Source organism: Poecilia reticulata, linkage group LG5 (genome assembly GCF_000633615.1).
Source record: "Poecilia reticulata strain Guanapo linkage group LG5, Guppy_female_1.0+MT, whole genome shotgun sequence".
Taxonomy (NCBI): Eukaryota; Metazoa; Chordata; class Actinopteri; order Cyprinodontiformes; family Poeciliidae; genus Poecilia; species Poecilia reticulata.
In genome coordinates this window covers 33,406,172-33,424,582 of record NC_024335.1, presented here as the reverse complement: position 1 = coordinate 33,424,582, position 18,411 = coordinate 33,406,172, and the positions used below count along the sequence as shown (strand labels likewise).

The window sequence follows — 18,411 nt, the reverse complement described above, 5'->3', positions numbered from 1 at the left end:
TATATATGCGTGTGTGTGTATGTAAGGTGTTATATCAGATCAAATCAGGCATGCTGATTCAAGCCACTGTTTTTATTTTGGAATACTCATGCAATATAATGCAAATATGAAGTACATAATACTTCATACTTAAAGTGAGATAAATATTCACTTCTTTCAACATTTTTCTTATTTTTTGGACAACTGGTAACAATGTGTTAACTCTGTTTGGAGGTCTGCAGACTTATATATTTGAGTCTGTTCTGTTTTGTTTGAGTTCCTGGAATGATTATGGCTCAATCACAAGTTATGTAAATTATGTATTTGATTAATGCAAAAAACAAAACAAAAAAACAATTCTTGCTATTTCACACTCATCTAAAAAACAACAAACGTCTGTCTGCTCTTCATGTTTTAGACGTTAGACGTTTCTTTCTCACACACACTTTCTCACACACTTCCCTTTGAAGTTAAACTTGTGCAGTCATTCTCAGATTGTACAGCAAGAATTTTAATATCAACACAAACAATAAACCTGTTTTACGCAACGTGACATTTTGAGGTTTTGGAGACATTTTATAACCTAAAAACACCAGATGTGGGTTTGTCATTCACTTTAAATTTCGTCCTCCCATCAATATCAAATTTATTTTTAAACCACATTTAAAAATTACTGTAGCAAATCAAAGTGATTGATCAAGTTACAACAAAACACAATGTAGTTGAATGGCTGATTTTCACGGTGGCCGACAGGTGCAAATGCGCAGCAACAGAGAAAACATGCAAACAAAAAAGAATACAACCACAAATGAAATGCAGCAAACAAAAAAGAGAGACGTAAACAAATGAAATGCAGCAAACAAAAGAAAAGATGCAAACAAAAATGCTGAAAACGGAAGTGCTCCAGACCACTAGAGGGAGTCGAACAAAAAACCGCTGTCTCCAAATTTAGGGTCTGCATCCTTTAAAACGGGTGTTCAGAAAAGCAGCAATGCGGCAAAATTATTTTTGCTGTATTACACTTAAAATTACACAAAATGATTTTTTTTTACAATGTTTTTGGGCGAGAATGTAGATTAATAGATCTGAAATATCTGCTCGGTTCATTAATAAATCACCTAATTCCAATATTGCTCCGACGTTTTCGGAGATGTCTGCTCCCGCTGGCGGGGCGCTCCATGTTCGGTACACCGAGAGAGAACCCATGTTTTAAAAACCCGATAGTTTTCCCCTATGAGTGGAGGGAAAACACAGATATTAAGCCAGGTAATAGATGTAACATTTTTTGGTTCACTAAAGTATTTAATTTATTCCTGAGCAAATGGGTTTGACTGATTAAAGCTAAGCCTTGCTGCATTTCATTTGTGGTTGTATTCTTTTTTGTTTGCGTCTATTTTTATGTTTCTGCATTTCATTTGTGCGCGTGTCTTTTTTTTTTTGTTTGCATGTTTTCTCTGTTGCTGCGCATTTGCTCCTGTCGGCCACCGAAGATTTTAGCTGCTTATGCCATAACTTTAAATCATTTGACACTCATTAGCTGCAACAATCTTCATTTTGAAGGCCGAAGTGTTTGTTGGAGTTTGAATTTAGTTTGATAACAGTTTTTGCTTAGTTGTGCTACTGTTTCATCTAATCATCTTCATCAGCTGTTTCTCATTTGTGTAGCATTCAGTTATCATAGTCTCTAGTAGAAATACTGCTTGGTTCATTTAGTCTGTCATCTGTTGTTCCCGCACTGCTTATTTCTGATCTGTTCCCGGCTAATATGTTCTGTAATTAAAACCATCTTCTCTATTCACAATGCTCCTTATGTCTTCATCTCATTTTGGTCCCTAGCAACACCAAAACAAGATAGCCTTGTGTATGTCACCATGGTGTTCCCTCTCACTTCCACATTACAAACTGAGTGTCTGAGGGTTAGGAAGGGCACATCAAGTTAAAAACGCTAAGTAATGATGTTCCCAGCATGTAATGTGTAATTTTGTGTATTTTACCTGAGGTTATTGCTTTTTTATTTCATTTTTTAGGCATTTCTACAATCAATTTATCACTTGAATTTTGAATTTTTCAGTTTGGGTTAATCTGCTATGAATTATCCATGTGTCCAAATATGCTAAACTATTTTAGCTTACTGAAAAATCTTTGTACAACTATACAAATAAGTTGAATAGTTCAAGGATCAATTAAGATGGACTAAGAAACATAAAGCTTGGCAACCTTGCAGGTCATAACTCAAAATTGAACAAACTGTGAGAACTGAAAAAGAAAGTTAAAGTTAGACCATATTTAACACATTTATTGCAAATGTAGCTTTAGTTTTAGATATACTGAAAATGACAGGGATATGTTCACACCTCAGTTCAATCACATTTTCAAAATGTCACTTTTTTGTTATCACTATTTGCTTTAAGTTATTGTTTTAAATATTTGAAAGCTATTCCATTTATTTTATGCAAGCATCAGTCGTTTGAAGTTTGTTACCTCAGCAACACACATTACGGTTGATTTATTTTTTTTAGTTTTTGCACCTTCATGTGTGAACATTGTTTACGATGCAGAAAGAGGTTTGACTGATGCCGCTGTGTTACTTGTGGGTACATGTCCTCGCGCATCGGGCCTAAGTCGTCAGGGCCCTCCTCTTTTTTTTTTTGACAGGAAATGCATGTAGGTGGTGAACCAACGGCCCACTGCACTTTAAAACGCACATGTGGGCTTTCCTTCTGAGTTTTTCCACCACTTGCATTGTGGTTTCATCACTCACCTTTACCATTTATTCAAGATTGCATAAAGTTACGGCCTTCGAAAATGAATGATTCAGGCAGAAAACCGCCTGTGTGTTGTGTGCTGGAATAAATTAATTAGATCCCACACGGCATCGATATGTACGTTAGTGCACCACATGATTCATATTATAAGGCCGTGGCAGCGCAAGATTTACTGGCAAAAAAGGATGTGCCTTATCAGTAAGACTGGCTGCTGTTTCACTTCCTCTCAAGATATTGTTTTATCAAGACAACAAAACAACTTTTTCTAGAAAGATTCAAACAATCCTTCTTGTTGTGGAAACTCAGAAACGGTAAACATTTAAAGACAGAACATTCTACATTTCAAATAAATGTGCTTTGACATTCCTACAGTCGGTTTGATTCCCAATAATGTGTCGTGTAACTACTTAATAATAAACAACCGTATCTTTTAATAGTAAAGATGTTGCAGAAAATGCGGTTTGAAAACATGCCACACCCTAATGTGTAGTTTTTCAACTCGACATATTCCTCTTTGCAGGGTGTGTGCCACAGTTCATCTCTTTTCAAGGTTCAACTTTACCCGGCATTTTGTTTTTATCCTCAAAACTACTTTGTAGCTTTTTGCAGCTATGAAATCGTTTTTTCTGTTTTCTTTTTTTTACTGTATGAATTTCAAATTATTTTGAATAGTTTTGTGTTGTCTTGTAATATTCCTACTCATCGAATTTTATCAGCTGCCGTTCTAGCTCCCCAGTTCAAACCAGTTTCTGCATTCCCACAGTAATCAATTTCCCAGTTGCTCATGTTACTTGGTTTCTTATGTTCATTTTTAGATCTTCTGTTTCTTCTGCTCTTGTTCCAGATTTTACCATTTTAGAAAATGTTTGAGCTCTTGTCTGCTTGTTGAAGTTTTGATCTTTAAGGTGCACTAAGTCGACTAAACGTTGGTCGAAACGTTTTGCTGTTGTGATTTTAGTGCTGGCTGTGGAAGAACAGGAGCTCTGTGTGTCATTGATTATACATGGAACCTCCTCAGGAGTCAGGTAATACTGACCAGTGTAAAGATGTTATTTTCATTGGCTGGACAGCAACATATTTTATATAAATTGTATGTTTTATGTGTGCCTGCTTACAGATGATCACGTCAGACTTCAGCATCTATAACATGGTTCAAGAAATGAGAACCCAGAGGCCATCTGTAGTTCAAACCAAGGTATTTACTCAACCCTCCAGAAAGCAGAACTTCTCTTCAGGCTAATAGCGTCAGCTTCATTTCTATTTCTCTACAGCAGAAAAGGTGGATTTGTGTTTTGTTACACATGTTGTAACTCAGTATGCTTTTGTTGTTTTCCCCTCAGGAACAGTATCTGCTCGTCTACAGAACTATCAGGGAACTGTTTTGGAGGTATTTGCAAACTATGGAGACACAAAGCTGCAACACAGAGGTGAGCGACTACAACAAGAAATCGATCAAAAGGTGCAGGTTGAGAAGGAAAATATGTGCAGTGGCATGCAACACCACTGATCATAACTGTTCCAATGTTTAATGTTTTGGTAAGGTAAACTAAAAAAAACATGAACTATCTGGAGAGGGCCTATTTAACGTGCTTATTTCCATTATTTAGTACTTATGGGTTCTCAGATAATTGTAATATTGCACGAAACCAATAAAAATATTATTTTTTAATGCAGACATGTTGTGACCTGCACAATCAGGTGGAAGACCAATGTTTTGACAGTTGACATTGAAACTGTCCACAAAGAGAGTAAACCACAAAAGTTCATTTCTAAAGAAGCTGGCTGCACATGGTGTTAATACTAAGCATATTGAAGGAAAGTTAAGTGGAAGTAAAAAATGTGAACAGGAACTAACTGCAGCCAAAAATTTGGGGTAAATTCACAAGACATGGACTGCAGCTAGAGACAGTTCTTTGAGAACCATTTCTCATAAAAACATATACAGCACATGACTTACAACCTTCACATTTCTTCTGTGAAGCATTGCATGCTTCAACCTGCTGACAAGCAGTACGGAGAATCTTTTATTTAATAAAACTTGGTACTTATCCGCTCTGCCAAATATACAACACATTGTTAACTCTCTGTTAAGCGGATTTTGTGCGAAACCACACCTGTTGATGGATATGCATAACAGTCTTGTGCTATTTTTTTAGAACAGTAATTATGACATAATTATAATGAATTCATAAAATTTAAATGTACTAGATGTTAAAAAGCATATCTATGTGTAATTAATCCTAGTTTCATTTTTCAAACTGAACAGCTGCAGTTTAATGTTACACTAAGCTACTGCAATGCACTTGAAAGTGCAGCTAATTGTTGCACTACATGCACTACCAAGATCAATAAGCTGAGATCTGAGACCTATTATTAAAATCTGAAAAATCTATCATTTTTGCATGCAACTGTCAGCGCTCCGAATGCAAAAATATGAAAAGCACAAGGTACAGATCGAAGAACACAAACAGCTGCGGCAGGCTTTCTTGTGGTTTCAATGTATCATAAATTTAGATTGTAGTCACATGATGAGTGGAAAATCAGAAGTTGTGATGGTGGTGTGGTAATCTGCTATGAGCAAAAATCATTTTCTTAAAGTTAATCTGATCTCTACATTGTTCACTTCCAGTGGCAAGATTAAAAACAAACATATGGTAAATTCATGTTTTATCTCATGAATCTATGAGTTTAAATGTTTTATTTTGATTGACATCATATGCCTAACAATGCAACGAGGAAGGTTGGTTCAGACCACATTTCATCTGTTGCACCAGCTAAATTGATTTTGTGATTTTATGTAATCGTTAGCTGCGGAAAGTAATAACGCTTTGTGCCAGAGGTGGGATGTTAAAGACTCATACAACTAAATTAAACATGTCATCTTTTAATAACAGGTAATAATAATAATAATAATAATAATAATAATAATAAGTAACATTGTACTTTGACCAGTTTTTGAACACTTTAAATTCAGTTTTCAAAAAAAAACATTTTCCATTTTAGCAATCTGTATTGTTATAGCTCAACTTTTAGCAATGTCTATACCATAACATTCATTAAAACTGCAGTATGTAACCTTTCTAAAAAAAAAATAGGGAAAAAAAACAAAACATGTATTTTATTAAAACTGACACCACGTAACAGGACAGTATCAGACAGATAATGTGTGAAAAATGATCAAGCTCCTCCACCTGCCCCCAGCTACTACTGCCACCTGCAGAAATGCACCAGTGAGAGCCAGGAGGAGTGGCTTAGCGCTGTCAAATAATCACGTATACGTGCTGCTAAATGCGCTAATGGTGGAGAAACAACTTACTGATAGTTACAGATTTAAATTTAGAGGTTCTTACAAATTATCTTAGTACTTGGCTAAATAAAATTTTAAAGTTATCATTCCACAAGCTTTTCTCAGTAGTTTGTTGAAATTTTGGCCAATTCCTCATGACACAACTGCTGTATCTTGGTTGTGTTTGTTGGTTGCCTGGCACCTGGGGTCCGGGCTTTGGGAAGGTCACTTCAGCACATAGAGATGGATCACATCAATGTACAACCTCATGTGGCCTGTATATAAATAACCCTTTTGACCTTTTGCTTAAGATAAAGAAGTGGTACGTACCTGGTCATCTGATGAAATCCTCTTTTATGTCTGTTTTCATCTGGACAGGTGACGATGCTTCAATCAGCTGTTGCTGCCACAAGTGAAAATGATCTCTCTGACGAGAGCGAGGAGCTCGACTTAACCCCACAGCATCAACTCCTGCTTGAAGAAGAGGGGGGTTATTTCCAACAATACAATTATCCTTTGGCTCAGGCTTCAGAAAATAAAACTACCTATAAATATGGAGACTTACAGTGGGTCCAGCAACAACACAACCCATCCCACGCCATACCAGAGGCTGTGAATGCTACGCAGGACTTACATGAGAGAGCGACCAACTCTCCTAAACCTCTACATACCAGCCCTGCTGCGCTTACGAGTGAGAGCATACCAGACAAAGACGACACCTCTGTACTGAATTCTTCATCTTCACCTGCTGTGCCTGAGGCTGTGTGTCTGATGGTGGAAGACCCCTATTTTGACACTCCTTTGAGCTCCCCTTCATCCGAAGAGGCTCTAGTGGACGAAGGACAAGACTCCAAATGGACATGCAGCCCGCTCTTCAGCGCACCTTCTTTTCTCTTGAACGACCAGAACATGGAACCCAGCTCTCCAACCTCAGGTAAGCAGAAACATGTGTGCATGAGTTCGTCTTATGAAAAAACAGATAAGAGTTGCTGAATTGCAGTCGTGTGTTTTGTTTCAAAGCTCCAGCCGATGATGAGGCGCCTCCACCGTTGCCCGAACGAACCCCTGAATCTTACTTCCTGGCTGAGGAGGAAGGTTGGTTTCCTCAGTCTAGATGTGAAAAGAAAACTATCTGGTGCTGTTATATATTTAAAAATCTGATCGTCTCTGATTGTGCAACACATTGAATAGTGAGTGACACATAAAATCTTGCTGTATTGTATTCGTTGAACAAAATGTCGTCTGACAGAGCTGCCAGATCCATGTGAAAGGTTGTCGGTTATCTTTCCACCAAACGCTGCTGCTGAACCAATAGGGGAGCAGACAGGTAAGAACACATCTATGAAAACTTTCCTTTAAGAGCACAAGATGTCTGCCGCCATTTTCCTTAAATGCATAGTAATTCTTTGGGTACTTCAAACACTGATTTTTATTTAAATATTTAACTTCCTCTTTCTAAATTCTCAGGAAGCCCCCCGTCACCTGCCCCACCGCTACCAGAGAGAACCCCAGAATCATTTGAATTAGCCTCGGATCCAGGTAACAATGCAACTGTATCCCTATGATCGCCACATTTTAGATTATTTTGATTGGAAATTTCTTTTTAAATGAACAAATTTTGCTTTTCAGTTCCTGTCAAACCTCAGGCAAGGGTGCCACTGGGAGTGAACCTGGGCGTAATAGGACTGTCTTCAGAATGGTCGGGAACTTTGACTCCAGAAGATGCAATTCAACAGGAAAAAACATTTGTGAGAAGTAAGGTGAGGAAACATTCTTCTCATTGGAAGATGTACATTATCCTTGGAATTTCATGGAAGGTAGGAGGATGTAGAACAGATTAACTGTGTCCCTCAAAGCAATTTTTTATTTTTTTACTAAACAGAGGATGGCAGTGCTTTCAACAATGAACAATTATGCATGAAGCAGATTATAGCACTGGGTAAATACAACCAAAACTAACGTGAATCTAGCGCTAGTGGAAGAAATGGCTCATGATCTTTTACCAGAGACAAAAGAGAAATGATACAACTGCTAAAGTCTGATGACGCTTCATTCATGTTTACTTTTCATGAAGAACGATGTTGCACTCATGTCTTCTTCTTCAGTTTTTATGTCGTTTCCTTCAGTGATTCTTAAGGGGACGGTGTTTATCAAAGGGTTTGGTTTGTTTGACACAGTATAATGTCAAAGAGAACCGAACCAGATGACAATGTAGCAACTTTGGTCCACCATCGAATTAAGTCTACTGGTCTATCAAGAGTGAAAACACCCTAAGGAACTGTCTTTATTTTAAATACTGAAGAGGATCTGCTTACTTTATATCTGACTTTGAGAGCCTTAGTACCTCTCATTTACTGGATTTTTTATTTAACAGTCAAGCTATGAACTTTGACCAGCCTTTTTGCCGCATGTTTCGAAAATGTTTCTGTAGATTTTCTGAAAGCAAACTTTTTTTCTTGCAGAGCCTCAGAGCAAAAATGACTCTCTCAGGTAAGATGTTCTGATTGATAAAATAACCACTGTTATGATCATTTAATATTTTTTCTTTTCAGTTTAACATTTGCAAGCTTTGATGTTTCTAGAAGAGCAATAATATAAATCAGCTTTGTGTTTTTTTCATGATAGCTCCAACTTCAGTAATGCAACTTGATCAAACAAATTTCCACAATTCCAGTCCACCTCCGGTCCCTATGACTCCACCACCTCTTCCTCGCAGTAAGCTTGTCCGGCATAAAAGATTAATAAATTTAAATATTTTTCTTCTTTCAGAACTGATTAGAAGGGGGGGGAAATCTAGGTCTACACTCCAATTTGTAAAAATAAAGTTTAAACATTGTGCAAAACATACTATAGAATGTTATTTGACTTTCAGAACGAATCAAAAATGTTTAGAAAAGGAGAATTAAACATTCTTTCATACTTGGGTTTGTAGCTGAGGACAGTCTGGCATCACCTGTTGCTAAAAGAGTCCCAGAGTCCTTCCCCTTCCCTGCAGAAACGAGTGAGCATTTCATCCCCTCCTTATACAGCGACTCAGCTTGTACAGAAAGAGTTGTTTGTCTAAGAACTGCCACTCTGTCTGATCTCTCAGCTCATGACAGAAATATGCAGCGCCCTCTTTCCATGGGGTCAGCACAGCCGCTTCCAAGGGTGGGAATGTCATCAGAGTGGGATGGCAGCTCCCAGCCCAAGAAGTTCCTGGATGCTGTCATGAACCGGAGCAAGGTAACATGAACTCCAATATGTCATAAAGTTCGACAGAATTACTCTGGGTTAATTTTTACTGAGCTCTACAGCAACATTTCTTTTTTGTCTCCCCTAAGTTTTAACATGTCTACCATCTTTCCTCAGAGTGTTCGTGCTAAAAGCTCACGTTCAGGTGAGCCATCTGCCTTCATCTTACTGAGCCTTTAAGCAGTTAAAAGTTAAACACAGATAGCCTCCTGCTTGTTGTTGGGTCAGATCTGTGACTCGGATGCAGAGCATCAACGATTTAAGCTGCTGCATAGGATCCCAGGCCTGCAGGGATTCCCCGAGAACATCACTTCTTACCAAGAATATCTATCTTATATATACAGTAGATAGATATATACTTAGTTTTTTTTGTATATTTATACCATAATTTAATGCAGTTAGTCATATTTCATGCACAAAAAAAAAACTTAAATCTTTTTGTTAGTACAAACATGGAGGCTGGCAGACAGTAAAAATAAATGTCACTACCACAAGGAGGTATGAAATGAAGGGGTTTAAAGCTTGACTGGTTAAACGTTCTGCATGCTGACTATTATTATTATTATTATTAGTGGAAATACATGTGTTTCAACAGGGAATGTTTTTATTAATCATTGTGTTCATACTGCAGAGCCCCTCAGTGCATTTCCGCAGCTCACTCCTCTTCCTGTGGTCGCAGCTGAAGGAGGAAGTGGTGAGTCAGTTTGATGCACACTACACAGTAGCCTTTCTCACACAGTCTATTAATAACCATACAAGCACTCATCAAAATGACAGAAGATCCTCAGACATATCAAGAAAAGCAGATCAGCCACAAGATGCTGCACATCGAAGGAAGCTGAGATTCCTTTTAAGAGTTCGGATAAGGTTTTTTTTGCACAGACATGAGGGGGGAGCATCGCGCCAGGTGAAATGTCAACATCTGGGCAAAAATATGCTTCATCTCCTTTTCGTTTCTATGTTCATCAGCGCAAGTGGAACAACAGAATATAAACCACAGGCCCACCCCAAACAGTGACAGATCAGGAAGCAAAGCAGACAAAAGCAGTGAAAAGAGCATGTTGAGAACAAAGGTAAGACAAGAAGAGCAACGTTATAAGCTATGGATAATATAAAGCATAGATCAATAATTTTCTTTTCTTTATTTAGAGCCTGAAACTTTTTAGGCATAAACCAAAACGTAAGTAACGTTACTCTGTACTTCACGTCGTTAATAAAACTAATAACTTCTCTCATAAGATAACTGTGTGAAAACTTTAATTCTAGCTAAAACAGCCCCTCCACCGCCTCCAACTCAGGCTGGAGCTACAGCCACCTCACATAGTAGCTCATTTACTGTGTTTAAATTTGGTAAGTCAATATGCCAGTTTATACTGACGTTAAGGAAAATGATAGGTGGTTTAGATGCTTTTTAAAATATCCCCCAAAAAACTGTTCGATGTATTTGTAATAATTTTTAACTCTGACACCACTAAATAAAATCCAATGCAGACACTGCCTCTGGCAATAAGTAGAGTTCATCTGTGCAAATTATATTCAGGTCACTGGAGGAAGGTGCTCTGGACAGATCAGACTATTTGGTCTCCAAGTGAAAAAGCTATTTGAGAGGATAAGCAAACAACCTGAACACACCTTCTCCATGCTGAAACATGGTGGTGGCAGAATCATGCTATGGCCATTTAATTCTACTCAGGAATTTTTTTCAGGGTTTCTGCAGGTTTGAACAACTCAGATTTAAGATTCCATTATGAATGGATTTTAAGACCTAAATAATTAAAAATGCACAAAAGAAAATTTTATGGTTTGGCAAAAAAAGTGAGCGAATGGTTTAGATGAACACCATCCAGCCAACTGGCAATAAATCTGCACTTATCCATGATGGATATAAAAAAGCTTAAACCTTGCTAGCTAGCTAGGGTATTTTAGTAGCTAGTTACCGGTAGCCGCAACCGCCTCAAGCCACAGAACTCAATGAGGATGTCTGCAGATGACAGAAAAGTCCTGCAGAAAAAAAAAAAAACGATTTAATAGTTCAGCCACATTTATGAGACGTGATTAATGTATTTAAGTTAAACTTAATTTAATTTAAAAAGTAAGAGACTTAAAGGCCTTTATTTTAGATACATGCATTTTAAGGACACCATAATTTTAATAGTCCCAAAGGGAAATTAAATCTCATTATAACTCACATCATCCAAGTGGCTTCAAAGTCGTTGTGGGTGGTGATGTTGTGGGCTGGAAGCATCTCCAGTAGCAGTTGGTCTTGCAATGAAGCTTCTGACTGAAGATTGTTGCTGTATGACAATCTCATGATCGTCATGGCATGTTCCAAAAATAGCATGCCCTGGATGAAACCCTCATTTGATGACAAGCACTGCTAATCCACCTCATTTGCTTTTATTTTTAAGCTAATGTTTGTCCACACTATTTAATTCCCATCCCCGTCAGGCTGTCACTGTAAATAACAACTTGTTCTTAATAGTTTACCGATTAAAGGTTGAATAAATGCATGAAAACAGCACATTCATTGCTTAAAGTAGCCCAGTCAAAGTCCAGACCAAAAATAAATCGAGAACTTGTGGCAAGAATTAAAATTGATGCACATATGTGAAGTCAGTAGTTGCGCCCCCATGGCTAGTTTTACTTCACAATTATGCAATACTTTGTCGACGACATGAAATCTCCCCCACTTTCACTGCTGCATTTACTACTTCATACTCTTTTGGCTCAATAAAGTACTGTTTGAATTTGTATTAAAAATACATTAGAGTTTGGATTTGTGAAGAGACAAACCATGTAAAACAGCTAATGGGTTAAAAATGCTTTTCGAACGTGATAAAACAAAACCATCACAAATCTAATTTCTGAAATCATCTTTTCCGTTCCACAGGATTTGGGAACCGTTTTGGAAAGCCAAAAGGTCCTCGGAGCTATCCGGAGACCTGGATCTGAAGAGACTTGGCCTCAAAATGATACACTGCACTACTCAGTGACTTTGGGACAGAAGCAGGTTTATTACAAATTTGTCAAGAAAACATCCGACACAGCAGAAGAAGAGCAAAGAAAAGCTGAAACAGGAGTTTCTGTGCAGCTGCACCTCCCATCAGGAAACACGCAGGAAGGGCCCAGTCTTTGTGCAATTTATAAAGTAAAGCAAATATTTAACTGCTGAACAGTGCCTTCTATAAAACGAAAAGCAACATCGACGCAAGTGGGACTTTAAATATTCGAATATGAGAAACCGCTTGGAGTGAGTTTCTGTTTTATTTTGTGCTCAAGGCGAAGCTGTTGTGTTGTGGGTTAGGACTAAATTTAAATGTGCATGTGTGTGATGATTGTGATCGCATGTATGCTTTCAGCGTGAAACAAGAAAACGGGTATAACGAATCCTCACGAGCGCGACACTTTGTCTTTCAACCAGAGCGGACTTCGCATCGTTCACTGCTTCTTTGCCGTGGTATTTAAAAGCGATGTGATGAAACGGATATCCTGATAAATATTGAATGTCATGCATATGGATATGCTGCAACTGAACATTTATTTATTAAAAAATATGTCTTTGCATTCAAATTATTGAATTATTTTACAATGGTGAACAATGTATGCTTCCTGTATCTTTCTGTCTGTGATTTATGATGCCAACAAGTTAGGGAAAAGAAACAAAATCTAAAAATCTTCAAGAAAGAAGAGCTACAAGAAGTCAAATATGGAAGGCATAATAACATAGCAAAAAATCTATTCTGTGATTTAGGAAAGCCAAACTATTACGTGTAAAGTATTTGCTACCAGGTACTTATTTCCCATTTCAGTCATCAAAAAAATAGAAGCCTTCAGTGTTAAGTTAGTCTAATCATGCAAAAGGCACTAGGTAGCACAACGTCACTTCCTTCCTTCTAAACTTCATTCTGAAAACAAGAAACTGAAGGCCTCAATCTCCATCCAACGTCTGGACGCTTTGGAACATCATTTCTAGCCTTCATCCTATACATTCTTTCTAAAACTACCTAAAGTCATCACCTTACGAAGGATTTTGATGAAAAAAACAAAACAATAAAACCATCACAACAGTCACATGATCTCAGCTATCACAACGACATATTACGCTCCATTTTCATTCTAAACATGAAAAACGACTCACTATTATTGCCAAGTGCAACTTTTGCAGTTCCTTTGTGATTAAAAGATGCTCGAGATACCGGATCAGAAAGCAGAATCTGCAGAAAATAAATATATAAAAAAAAAAGGTACAAACAATCAAACAAGTTCACATATAAAACAAAGTTTGAATTATGACTTTATAAATACAAACTCATAGCTGGCAAAAAAGATTTAAGTGCTTTAAGTTTACTAACATAATTGCATGATGCTTTTAAAGGGGGAAATTAGTCCACTTCAAAGCGGCTTCAGACGGCCTTCGGGATCTCAGAAAAAGTCATTTCAGTTTAAAGGCAGACTGGATACTCACCCACAAGAATCAAATGAGAAAATGTGGAACTTCATTTTAAACTTGAGAATCCTGCACGTCCTCTGCCATGTACAGCGCTGCTGTGGAGGATCATACCTGGGTAAACACTTCCTCCTTTTTTAGTCGCAACAAAGAAATTAATTCATGAACCTGATGAGACATTGTTCGTGCTTCCTCTTCTCTCAAAACAATTTTCCCAAACATATTGAATTGCAGACAACAGAAAACCTTAATCTTCCCACAGGCGCTCAGCAACAAGTTAACGTGCAATTTGGAGGTGTGGACATTTCTTAGCAGCTTTTCTCATACTAATCTTTACATGGATACAGACTAGTCATCACATGTTTATATGTCTTAGTGTGAAGAACATGGTGAGATCCTTTTTTCTTTTGTTGAAGCCAGAGTGGCGTCAGAATGCCAAGCACATATCTGCTGTGGTGTTGATGGTGTTGTAAGACGTTAATTTATTTGTGTAATGCCTGCTCTGTGTGGCCAGGGTTGGGCTGGCTTGTGGTCAGTCCTGCTACAAATTCTTGGTTCAGTGACCAAGCACACCAGCGAGGGCCATGATGTGAATTTGTGTCTCACACCATGGATATGCTACTACTGTTGCCATCAGGCTGCCAGTTCCCAGATATGCTGCCACCCTGATAATAAGTTACAACAGTCACACCACTGAAGTTTTGCACATGGAGGGAGGAGAGTGCTTTAAGCATTACTGGATTCTCTGAAGAATTGACATCCAGTTTCTGGGGGATTTTCAATCTCACTTTGACATAAAGTGACCCCAACCAAGCCAAATTAACACCCTGCCCCCGCTGCGCTGAGCTCACTGCACACAGCTGCCCATGTCTCCAAATCAATCGAATAAAAATACATAATCCCGGGCTTAAAGTGATCGTCATAAGATTCAGAGGTCAAACATGATAACATGGCAGGTTCATGCAGCTGAAGAACGTCTGTTAATGATAAAGAACACATCCAGGTTAATGGGTGAATTGGTTTCCGAGAAACAACTTCACCGTGAAATAAAAAAAAAAAAGCTTCTTCCACACATCATGTGTGACGATTTACAATATCAGTTTAAAAATAATAAGATTCTTTACATCCGATAACTAAATATATATATTATTCTGTCCCATTAAACAATGACATTACAGTAGGTTAAAAAAAAAGAAGACAAAAACACACCATTATTGTGAGATAAAAAAGAATAATAATTTAAAAGCTTCCTGATTGACTCAGATGTCAAATTTAGTCTAAAATTTTAAATACTTCCTGCTATAGCTGGAAGGAAGAAGGACAGACTGGGATCATTTGGGGATCTCCGTGGTGTGGCCGTTAGCCTTTGGCAGCGAGGGCTCCTTCGAGGGCGTGCAGCCAGAGTGGACCGAGGCGGGGTAAAGGTGGGGGAGGTGAGTGGATTTGGTGGGCTGAGGGGGGGCCGGCTGAGGCTCCTTCGACGGCGTGGCCGGCCTCTGGAACTCGGGCTCCTCGGTTTTGGCCACCCCGCCGTGGATGCTGTCCGGCTGGCGCCGTGAGCACGGGGTGAGGGTGGAGTCCGGTCTGGCAGGGGAGGAGAAGGAGACTCGGCCCGATGTGGGGCTGAGATCTTTGGGCTGCTGCTGCTCCTCCGTGGCATCCGTGTCTTCGGCCGAGTGGTACTGTTTGAGGCGGATGTGCCAGGCCAGGCTGCAGACGGCTGACACCGTCTTGAACTGGTGGATGACGTTCCTGGGGATGAAGTAAATGTCGTCGTCGCAGAGCTGCGCGCGGATGTAGCGGATGCCTTCCCTCCTCAGCTGATTCAGCTTGGCGTCATCCACCCACTGGACACACTTCACCAAGACACACACAAGCGTTATTAAACATATGCAGAAAAAAAAAGATGTTATTTTTAACTGGAATCTGAATTTACCTGAGAAACTGGGGGCTCATAAAGATCCAGCTGCAGCCTCTGGACAACCTCGTTAAAGTCCCCAGCATCAAAACACACCACATCCTTGGTAATCCGAGGGCGGTTATCCCTTTAAGAGATCAAATTAAAAATAATCAAGTAAATAATCTTCTTATATTGTGGTTTGGGAAATCAACTACACTGCAATAACATCAAATCTTGCCAAGTCTTTTTGGCTAGTTTGAAGTGAAAATAACTTGGTACACTTGAAATAAGACAAAACTAATTTACAAGTAACTTTTCAGCAAGAAAGGTTTAGAATGAACTTGTATTCTTTAAAAAATAATAGCTACACTGGCGGCTGCACAGTGGCGCAGTTGGTAGAGCTGTTGCCTTGCAGCAAGAAGGTTCTGGGTTCGATTCCCAGCCCCGGTCTTTCTGCATGGAGTTTGCATGTTCTCCCTGTGCATGCACGGGTTTTCTCCGGGTACTCCGGTTTCTTCCCACAGTCCAAAAACATGACTGTCATGTTAATTGGCCTCTCCAAATTGCCCATGATGTGTGTGTGTGTGTGTGTGTGTGTGTGTGTGTGTGTGTGTGTGTGTGTGTGTGTGCATGGTTGTTTGTCCTGTGTGTCTCTGTGTTGCCCTGCGACAGACTGGCGACCTGTCCAGGGTGACTCCGCTTCTCACCCAGAACGATAGGCACCAGCAACCCTCCCAAACCCATTAAGAGACAAGGGTGTAAAGAAATTGGATGGAGGGATGGATGGATATCTTGCTGAAAAGTTACTTGTAAGTATATTTTTGTACAAAAACTGGACTAAAATATAAGTTAAGATTAAGTGTTTTTGCAGTGTAGTTAACAACAGTTAGGCAAATCTGATTATGCTCAAGGAAACGCACCCTTCTCCAAAGTGCACAGCCTTCAGGACCCCCACAGCAGCTGTGCTCTGCCAGTCAAAACTCTGACCTACATGATCAGCATGGGCCTTAGTCCGGTCTTCGAACAGAACCTCTCTGGGTTCACTGGCCCTCGGTAGGTAGTGCAGGTTTTTTATTTCATTCATAGATCTAAAATAATCAAATAAATGAGTAGAAAAGCAGCAGATGAGCAGCCGTTTTTCTTTTTAGTTAGAGGTAGACGTCAAACTTTCTTGCACAAGCTCTTACCTGCGACGCTTAAATGGAGACTTGGGCATATCAGCCGTTGGAACCATTTGCTCTCCCGGTCGGACCCACATGATGGGTCCGTCGTCACTCTGAGAGCGACAGTCCAGCTTCAGACTGGAGAGGGTTCCCCAAGGCAGGGTCATCTACAAAACCAGTCACAGACACAGACAATGCATTTAAATGGGGATGATTCAAGGCAATTTCTGCAACTGCAAGACAATGTATGCCAGAATACTGAAACAATATTCAAGATCTAATGAAATTTGTTTCTTAACTAATCTGAGCCCAACATACAATGAATTTAGTGAAAATGACAGCATCAAAAGTACATGTTGAATAACACTTGTTGTTATATAAGGGATTTTCTGTGAGTTAGCGTATGATTCTTAGTTTATACCGACCACACAATGATGAACATTTTCTAATCTAACATGATTAGAAAACAGGAGGCTGTTATATGACATTTAAAATATAGAATGTCTCCCTCTTCTGGCAGTTTGGGTTGTTGCAGACATTTTTTCCTTTCATGTTCATATTTTTCTAGAATGAAACTCATCTGCATATAGTCAAGCCTTTGGGGCTTTTTTTCTTTTTTTTTTTTTTATTACAATTCAAGCACTTTCAGCCTGCATCATCTCTGTTTCTGCATATCTTCCAGCCGCCAATGACACCTAGGATATCCGCATTTTCTTAATATGTGTAAGTTGAAGCAAAAATCAGGATGAGATGAATATAAATAATTTAGCTAAATAGCTTTTCCTTTTCTTTGTCTTAACAATAAGATGTAATTTTGATACTAAAAACAACAGATTCCGTACCTGTTTTTGCTTGCCTTTCTCTAAAATACTAATACACTCTTGTATTTAAGTGATAAAGCTGCTGTGCTACAAACACAAACTCTTACAGAAGCTAGATAAATCTCTCTCCCACCTTGAGAAACGGCGACTCCTCCAGCATGTCCAAGAACTCTGGGAAATAATCTCCGACTTCTTCGTCCACGGCGCCGACCAGGCTGATCTGCCTCATGGGTCCGGCTCGGTACGTTCCGGAGCAATACGTCCGGCTCACCTGGGGAAAAAAGTAAAGGAACCTTTAAGTGCTACAAGCTAATTATCTGTAAGCCAAAATAATATTTTATCAATATGAATGATAAATGCAATTATGGGCCATAGAAATACAAAACATTTTTTTAAAGATTTATTGCAATTTTTTACTTTATCTTTTTTTGTTTAACACGGTTGCACTGCATCCTGTAGAATGACAACACAGCAATCATTATTACTAGCTTGAGTTTTCTCTCGATAGTTACAGTTTTAATAATGAATATGTAATAAAAACACAGCTGTTCCATCAAGCAGATGGTTTGAGAATGAATAAAACCAGCCAGACTTCACTGTCTTTTCTTTTTAGCAGAACAAAAACTGTCACAATTAGCCGCCTGCCAGAAACGACAGGTTCTGCTCTAAAGCCCTTCAGAAATCCACATTACTACTAATGGATTTCTGATACGCCCACATTTACACAGCAGTAATGTTGCAGAGCACAGTGTGTGAATCCCATTAACACATTTGGTTATTTGCACATGAGCTCCAGGTTGTTAAAGGTGTGTAGAG

At 38.9% G+C, this 18,411-nt stretch overlaps 2 protein-coding genes across 2 annotated transcripts; one reads left to right on the top strand and one right to left on the bottom strand.

The window, feature by feature from the left end:
- The first annotated feature begins 1,121 nt into the window (after positions 1-1,121).
- Positions 1,122-14,758, top strand: LOC103465611 (tyrosine-protein phosphatase non-receptor type 22-like). Its single transcript, XM_017305012.1, has 19 exons — positions 1,122-1,245; positions 3,703-3,769; positions 3,862-3,939; positions 4,085-4,171; positions 6,409-6,964; positions 7,051-7,125; positions 7,280-7,357; positions 7,498-7,569; positions 7,660-7,790; positions 8,493-8,520; positions 8,656-8,745; positions 8,963-9,031; positions 9,122-9,255; positions 9,382-9,409; positions 9,896-9,958; positions 10,234-10,337; positions 10,414-10,444; positions 10,531-10,614; positions 12,155-14,758. The coding sequence occupies exons 3-19, from the start codon at positions 3,862-3,864 to the stop codon at positions 12,214-12,216; spliced, it is 1,770 nt and encodes a 589-aa protein (XP_017160501.1). The 5' UTR covers positions 1,122-1,245; positions 3,703-3,769; the 3' UTR covers positions 12,217-14,758.
- Positions 12,255-18,047, bottom strand: LOC103465612 (round spermatid basic protein 1-like). The gene is made up of 6 exons (XM_008410606.2): positions 18,043-18,047; positions 17,729-17,888; positions 16,799-16,941; positions 16,532-16,699; positions 15,648-15,756; positions 12,255-15,567 (listed from the first exon to the last, which is right to left on the bottom strand). The coding sequence occupies exons 1-6, from the start codon at positions 18,045-18,047 to the stop codon at positions 15,043-15,045; spliced, it is 1,110 nt and encodes a 369-aa protein (XP_008408828.1). The 3' UTR covers positions 12,255-15,042.
- Positions 18,048-18,411: the final 364 nt, after the last annotated feature.

Excerpts from the sequence above, each read along its gene's own strand:
- LOC103465611 (XM_017305012.1), top strand. The coding sequence starts at position 3,862 with ATGATCACGTCAGACTTCAGCATCTATAACATGGTTCAAGAAATGAGA. Across the intron at positions 8,746-8,962 it reads TCCACCACCTCTTCCTCGCA|CTGAGGACAGTCTGGCATCA; the intron begins GTAAGCTTGTCC and ends TTGGGTTTGTAG. Across the intron at positions 9,032-9,121 it reads CCCCTTCCCTGCAGAAACGA|CTCATGACAGAAATATGCAG; the intron begins GTGAGCATTTCA and ends CTGATCTCTCAG.
- LOC103465612 (XM_008410606.2), bottom strand. Across the intron at positions 15,757-16,531 it reads GCTGTGCACTTTGGAGAAGG|GGATAACCGCCCTCGGATTA; the intron begins GTGCGTTTCCTT and ends GATCTCTTAAAG. Across the intron at positions 15,568-15,647 it reads ATGAGCCCCCAGTTTCTCAG|TGTGTCCAGTGGGTGGATGA; the intron begins GTAAATTCAGAT and ends GTCTTGGTGAAG.